The sequence below is a fragment of the Macroventuria anomochaeta genome (assembly GCF_010093625.1).
Source record: "Macroventuria anomochaeta strain CBS 525.71 unplaced genomic scaffold BU25scaffold_57, whole genome shotgun sequence".
NCBI classification, from domain to species: Eukaryota; Fungi; Ascomycota; class Dothideomycetes; order Pleosporales; family Didymellaceae; genus Macroventuria; species Macroventuria anomochaeta.
The window spans coordinates 1-6,672 of NW_022985418.1; the positions used below are offsets into that span (position 1 = coordinate 1).

General features: G+C 50.6%; 5 protein-coding genes across 5 annotated transcripts; 1 reads left to right on the forward strand and 4 right to left on the reverse strand.

The window, feature by feature from the left end:
• Positions 1 to 496: 496 nt before the first annotated feature.
• Positions 497 to 2,271, reverse strand: BU25DRAFT_416193 (uncharacterized protein). The gene has a single exon (XM_033707722.1). The coding sequence runs from the start codon at positions 1,956 to 1,958 to the stop codon at positions 660 to 662; it is 1,299 nt and encodes a 432-aa protein (XP_033555471.1). The 5' UTR covers positions 1,959 to 2,271; the 3' UTR covers positions 497 to 659.
• BU25DRAFT_239615 (uncharacterized protein) lies at positions 2,065 to 3,475 on the forward strand. Its single transcript, XM_033701504.1, has one exon. It carries the CDS (start codon positions 2,478 to 2,480, stop codon positions 3,387 to 3,389), a length of 912 nt encoding a protein of 303 aa, XP_033555472.1. The 5' UTR covers positions 2,065 to 2,477; the 3' UTR covers positions 3,390 to 3,475.
• On the reverse strand, positions 3,439 to 4,101 carry BU25DRAFT_239602 (uncharacterized protein). Its single transcript, XM_033701503.1, has one exon. It carries the CDS (start codon positions 3,929 to 3,931, stop codon positions 3,488 to 3,490), a length of 444 nt encoding a protein of 147 aa, XP_033555473.1. The 5' UTR covers positions 3,932 to 4,101; the 3' UTR covers positions 3,439 to 3,487.
• BU25DRAFT_239622 (uncharacterized protein) lies at positions 3,796 to 4,484 on the reverse strand. The gene has a single exon (XM_033701505.1). It carries the CDS (start codon positions 4,366 to 4,368, stop codon positions 3,934 to 3,936), a length of 435 nt encoding a protein of 144 aa, XP_033555474.1. The 5' UTR covers positions 4,369 to 4,484; the 3' UTR covers positions 3,796 to 3,933.
• A 1,770-nt stretch (positions 4,485 to 6,254) lies between these two features.
• Positions 6,255 to 6,665, reverse strand: BU25DRAFT_404636 (uncharacterized protein; the record flags this gene model as incomplete). The annotated part of the gene is made up of 1 exon (XM_033705129.1): positions 6,255 to 6,665. One exon carries the CDS (start codon positions 6,663 to 6,665, stop codon positions 6,255 to 6,257), a length of 411 nt encoding a protein of 136 aa, XP_033555475.1.
• Between the last annotated feature and the right edge of the window lie 7 nt (positions 6,666 to 6,672).

The following is a 6,672-nucleotide window of genomic DNA, read 5'->3' on the forward strand; positions in this document are numbered from 1 at the left end:
GCAGACTCCTGAGCACATGCTCCTGAGCTGCAAGTGGCTGAACACAGACCGGAAAATCCTGCAGGACAGTCTTGGGAAGGTACAGCTGACTCTCCCTCTCCTCCTCCACACCAAGCAAGGCATCAAGGCCACCTTGGACTTCATCAGCAGGACCAAGGTTGGCACAAGGAGGTGGCATCTTGGGCAGTCTTCAGAAGACCTGGCATAGGCATGCTACACCAGCTTCTCTTTCCTTTGTTTGTTTGTTTTGTACTTCTTTTGTTTCCAGCATCTTTGCACTGGGCCTGAGCCCTCACCATCCCTTGTACCCCTATTGACCCCACACTCCTGTAACTAAATCTTTGCATTACCAGAGGAGCTATACCCTCCAATTAATCAATCAATCAATCAATCAACAGGCGCTCTTGAAGAGGGAGGATAGTTGTAAGGAGGTGCCTTGCACTATGCCTATATATTAGATGCAGAGCCTAATATCAGCCATTGTGCTGATATTGATGTACTTTTTGGCCATATCGCACAATGGAGCTCTGCATTGTTACGGCTCGCCTCTTATCACAATTACACTGACTTAGGACGTTAAACAAGCTAATCAATCAATCAACCATTCAATCAATTATTCAATTGACTAATCAGTCAGTCCACATCATCGTTTCATCCAGCTATTTCTCTTGTCCAGTTCGTTCCCTATTCCCCTTCTCCGCCTTCTCTTTCTCCTCTTCATTTCTAATCCACCGCCGAAACGCAATCGTCATCAATCCGCCAATTCCGACCTGGAACGCCTGGAAGATGATAGCAGGGATCTGCATCTTCGACTGCTCAATCGGACTGATATTGATGTACATGACGCTCGTCAGCGGAACAACCATAGCCAGCGCCTTCGCCGGGCAGCAGTAACAACACGCAATAACGTCTTTCTTCGGGAGCCAGATTATGCTGGCAGTGAAGCAGAGGGCGGTCCATATAAAATACAGCGCCATGCAAATAAAGACGATGAAGATGATGTTGCTCTTCTTGACCGATTCGAAAGCGTGCGACTGGAACGCTTGGTCGAAGGTCTGCCATACCAGGGTGAGCAGCGCCACGCTCGAGAGCTTTATGAGTTTCCACTCGACAAAGACTTTTTTGCAAGCTTGTGGGGAAAAGTGCTGCACTACTTGTCCCACAGCCATGGGGAGGAAGAGCGAGAGCCCGAGTTGCATGAACACACGTCTGTAGATCTCGCCATACCCGCTGCCCTTCTCGAGGACCTGGCTGTACCACGCGCCAGAGCTGAGGTACATCTGCACGATAATCGGGCTAAGGAACGGACACAAGAACTGCCCGATAACGCTCTGCACGACTGTGAGCGCCGTGTTTCCATGCGCCTGCCTTGTCATGACGACGTTACTACTCATCGTCGTCGGCGCGCTCCCCACAAACAAAAACCCAATCAGCAGCCACGGATCCATAAACTTGGGGTTCGTCGCGCACAAGCTCACAATGGCGAAGGTTGCAGCCGAGCAGACGAGGTAGCATTGCAGTTGGACGAAGAAGTGCAGTTTCCAGCGCATGTAGTTCTCGATGAGCAGCCGGGTGGGCAGCGTGCAGCCGTTGATGAAGAAGATGACAGAGACGGACAGGTAGGTTATGACGGTTCTCTTCATTCGCTGTTGTGAAGCTGGCACCTGCACCTGGGATGAGATGAGAATGATGATGGACATGGCGAGGAGGAACCATTGATCTTTGAGAAACCAGAGTAGCCAATGAGTAAGGGTCGTAAGTTTGGAAGATTTGGACGTAGTCTTGCTTTGGCCTTTGTGTACGTCTTGTGTTTCTGGAGGTGGCGAGGGCGTCTGCTCCAGTCCGTCCTCCATCTCTTTCAGGTTCATGAGATCCTTACCAGTCGTATCAACAATGCCATCTTCCGGGTCAAGTTGGTGAATGCCATCTTTCGGCGACTTCTCTGACGCGGCTATCATTGCTGCTGTATCTGGTCTTCGCAGTAGGTCGCACTGTGCTAGTGCTGGTGGCGTGTCTTAGCTTGGAGAAGCAGCATGGAGAAGCAGCAGAGGGACGGTGATAAAATAGTGTGCGGTTATATGGCGGTTATAACCAAGAGTCACGATGCAGATGATGCTGTTGCTCTGGCCTATCATGAGGCTCGTCTGACCGGATAAGGCGTCAATGACGCAGGGCGCTCCCGCGGGAGTGCCGGAAAAGTATTACAACGGCAAGGATGTACAAACAATTCCTTTAACTTAGGATTTGGCGTGATCAAGAACGACAGTTCTTGAATGCCGCTGTATGTAGACATTGAAGAGGTGACACTGCAGCCGCCAAAAAAGCCAAGCCTAGTGACACCTCGTGTTCTCCGCAGCGGGGCCATCTCGTGCACCAACCACCACACCACACAATGCCATCCCGCGTCCCATAAGGCGTCCTGCCTCACGCACTCCCGTTTCTGACTGTAATACCGCGAAAACACCTCCATAGCCGTTATGACCGTCCCTACATCCTCTGACTCGCCCCGCAAGCTGCTTTGGGCAGGTGTCTACCAGCAGCTGCTCCGCCACGCGCTGCCCGACTCGCGCTTCAATTACGATTTCCTCAAATTCACGCCCGACTTTCGCGGCTCGGAGGACGCGGTCGCACGCATCGTCGACTTACGGTGTTATAAGGATGCGAAGACGATACTCGTCACGAGCGACAACAGCCTCGAGGGCTTGCGGTACAGGGCGTTGAAGGATGGCAAGAGGGTGCTGGTGGGCACGTATAGGCTGCGGAGGGGCTTTGTGCTGCTAGATCCTAAGAGTATAGGGGAGAGCAAGTTGAAGCTTGCAGCGTGTCTGGATGGCATGGAGAGACCTGGGATAGGGCGGAAGGTAGCGCTGGCGCAGCTGAAAGATGACGGATACAAGATCGACATTTGTGCGCTGGGCGGGCTGGTGCTTAACGAGCAGGGTGTCATTGTATGGGAGGGCTCGGCATTGTTCGAGGTGCAGTGGGCGTTGCTGCAGGACCTAAAGGTGCTTGACGCTGCGGCACCGGTCGTTGCTGTTGCGCATGAGTGTCAAGTCGTCGACGAGGCGCAGTATGGGCTGGATACGATCAAGCCTGACAAGAACGGCGAAGTGCAATGTGACTTCGTAGTCACATCTGAGCGAGTGCTTGAGGTCAAGGGCGCCGTAAAGCCCATGGGTGGAGTTGACTTCAAGAAGGTGGATTCGGAGGCGTTGAACAACATTCCGCCGCTGCAAGAGCTCAAGGGCATACGCATGATGGAGCAGATCATGTCAAGTTCCGGCTTTGGGGCAAAGGAGGAGAAGAAAGAAGAGCGCAAAACACCATCTGCGGAAGAACAGATGGGAATTGACATTGTTGAGCGACTGATGAAGGGTCTGAAAAGCTGAGATGCGAACGAACATACAAGAGAAATTCTAACGCCACCGCTATGCAGAAAAGTATGATCACCACGATATATACAGCATGACACGAGCAGGCCACAGTATCATCGTGCCGCCTCCTCGTCGACAGCACAGCTCAGCCGAGTCACCTTCACCAGCCTGCCGCCAGCAAGGAGCATGCCCTTATCCTTCAAGTCAAACTCGAAAAGATCTTCACTCCCATCGATGCGCGCTGAACATACAACTCTCCAATCATTTTCCACAACACCTGTAGGCAACAACGACAGTGACTCGCCCGCCTTGATCGCCGCGATCTGCAGGCCCTGGATGTGTAGTGGGTCGTGGTCGAGCGATAGTGTCTGGCCGACGATGATGGTAAGATGTTGGCTTTGGTCACTCATGGGTGACTGATTCAAACTTGAGTAGCGTGTGTTCTGGGGACCGATGAAGCGGAGGTCGACTGTTGCATATGCTGGTGAGGGTGTGGGTGCTGATGCCGCCAGAGCAAGGAAGGTAGTGAAGACAGCGAGGTAGGATGAGAACATCATGTTCAAGTTACGATCGATGGTTTGGGAAGTTGGGAGGATGCGGGTGTCGTGATTCGCCCGGTGCTGCTGAGGATTACTATCGCGGTAAATCGTGAGTGATCAGTACGCGTGTGCAGAAGTACTGAAGGATTGAACTGAGGTTGTATTGAACTAAGCAGTGTGTTTAAATAGGGTGAGGACGAGGAGGTTTGACCATGAGACTGTTGTGTTACTATAATTGTTTGACGGAGTATCATACTGGCCCGTTTATACTCAACCTTACTGTACTGATCAAACTGTACTGCGACAGTTATTCTTATGTGTGAGAGGGGGCCAGCTGGGGATACCAACTGCTCTCTAAGATGGATGAATTGGTGAAAGGAAGGTTCAGGCTTGTTGAAGATAAGGGTGTGGAAAAGACCAAGTGTAAGAATACCACAAAATCCAACATGAGCCATAGGAAGCCAGCGGCTACAGGTGGGTCTTGCGTTCTATGTATGTTATGTTGTCAGCCTCACATTGGCGCTTGGGCTGTTTCTGGCTTTGGTGGTGCCGGGGGCCTTGAGCTGTCCACCGCAAATCGTGACTATGCCGAGCTCTCATGTTTAGCATTAAGGTGGACAATAACACCCAGACCATTGAGCATTGCCAAAACCAAAACAATGAACCAAACCAAATGAAACTGTAACGGGGTTACAGTGCTGTAGTGAAGTAGGCTGTCATGTATTGGGACAATGGCGCTAACCCATCGGGACGCTAGCGTGGTGCGGGCAAGAGCACAAAGATAATTGGGCACACAATGGCCAGGGAACGGTAGCAATTAATCTTACAAGACCACCTCCCATTGCTACTGAGCTTGCTGTCACAGATACCCTTACAGAAATACACCCAATCCATAGATTTTTCTTCTTATTTTTTGTGCCTAAGATGTCTGATGAACCAGCCATTGTTCACAAGCGTTTCAGGCGTCACTCTAAAATATCACAATGTGCAGCCATCCTGTTATGATCCTACGTCCTGCGATAGGACAATGGGTAATAAGTAACCACCAACCAAACATGGAAGCCTGGGGAAAGGTGCAGCACGGCAAGGCTACCCAGCCAACGCCTGAGGGATGCTCTTGGCCGAGCAGTCACATGAGTGCTCGTCAACAAGCGCAGTCACATGAGTGCTTGTCAACAAGCATCATACAATACTTGTCAATGAGGCGCAATCTATCCGGATTGGCCAGGACCAACTCTGCTTGTCAATGAGCAGATCTGGTGGACTGTATATAAGCATGTAGGAACACAACCCTTATGGTTTGTGTTCAACCTTGTCAATCAAGTTTGTCATTGGATCTCAATCAACCTTCGAGCTAGACAGATTGCCTGTACTACTCATTGTTACCCCAAGCCATTGTTAGGTGTTTCACCCAGGTGACTTACCCCTACTGTTCCAGAACCAGAGCTCATCCTTGAGAACCAATTGAATAGTACTTACAAGCTTTGCTTAAAGTACGACTTCAACACATCCTAGGAGTTCTCTACTTCTGTGATGTGCTACATGTACCTTGCCCTTATGAAGACATTTATAAGGTCCTTGAAGCCCCTCCTACTACTGCCAAATGCATAGCCTATTCCCATGATCCAAAGACTCTCCCTCACAGCAACAGACCTGGTACTTGTGGTGCCCATTGCCAACTTAAAGGTGCTGAAGCCCACAGTATTGTTGATTACCTAGATGATTGTGGGTTTGAAAAGATCACAGAGACATGGCAGGACATTCAAATTTGAGCAGCAGTAGTGGCTGTTACGATCAAAGGGCAACCTGCAACAACACTGAACAAACGGGACTACGCAACAATACGAGAAGAGCCAAGGAACTGTAGGTGTTGGCAATACTCAGTATGATCATCACTCTCAGTGGAGCAACTCAAGCAACCCAAGCAGTAGGCCGTTGTTGAAGTCGTACTTTGAGCAAAGCTCGTAAGCACTATTCGATTGGTTCTCGAGGATGAACTCTGGCTCTGGAACAGTAGGGGTAAGTCGCCTGGGTGAAACACCTAACGACGGCTTGGGGTAACAATGAGTAGTACAGGCAATCTGTCTAGCTTGAAGGTTGGTTGAGATCCAATGACAAACTTAATTGACGAGGTTGAACACGAACCATAAGGGTTGTGTTCCTACACATATATATACAGTTCATCAGATCTGCTCGTTGACGAGCAGAGTCGGTCCTGGCCAATCCGGATGGATTGCGGTTTGTCAACGAGCATCGTACCATGTTCGTTGACGAGCATCACGTCATGCTCGTTGACGAGCACTCACGTGACCTTGCTCGTTGACGAGCTCTGTCACGTGTGTCAGCTCGGCTGAGAGCAATCCCCTAGGCGCCGGCCGGGCGGCCTTGTCCTGCTGCGCCTTCCCCCAGGCCTCCGTGTTTGGTTGGCGGACTTATTGCTTGTTGTCCTATTGTGGGATGTAGGATCGTAACAGCCTAGTGGCAGTGCCAATCCATCCCCACACACACACGCTACAAGCGTCACCCAGGCACGATTACCATCTTGAGTAGTTGCTGTAACCTCCTTCTTCTCCCACATACGTCTACTGAAGACGTGCTTGGTCCTGGTGGTGACTCCAATCATAAAGCCCTTCTCATCCATATTGTATGTGTGCTCAGCATCAACGTCGTATTGGGAGATTTTGGACTGCAACAGGTTGAAATAGAGCTTGTACTTGGTATACAAATCGGCGTTGTGGCGATTGCTGTCCATACCTGTT

What these genes read in the sequence shown, in the direction of transcription:
- BU25DRAFT_416193 (XM_033707722.1), bottom strand. Translation starts at nt 1,958, where the DNA reads ATGATAGCCGCGTCAGAGAAGTCGCCGAAAGATGGCATTCACCAACTT.
- BU25DRAFT_239615 (XM_033701504.1), top strand. Translation starts at nt 2,478, where the DNA reads ATGACCGTCCCTACATCCTCTGACTCGCCCCGCAAGCTGCTTTGGGCA.
- BU25DRAFT_239602 (XM_033701503.1), bottom strand. Translation starts at nt 3,931, where the DNA reads ATGATGTTCTCATCCTACCTCGCTGTCTTCACTACCTTCCTTGCTCTG.
- BU25DRAFT_239622 (XM_033701505.1), bottom strand. Translation starts at nt 4,368, where the DNA reads ATGGCTCATGTTGGATTTTGTGGTATTCTTACACTTGGTCTTTTCCAC.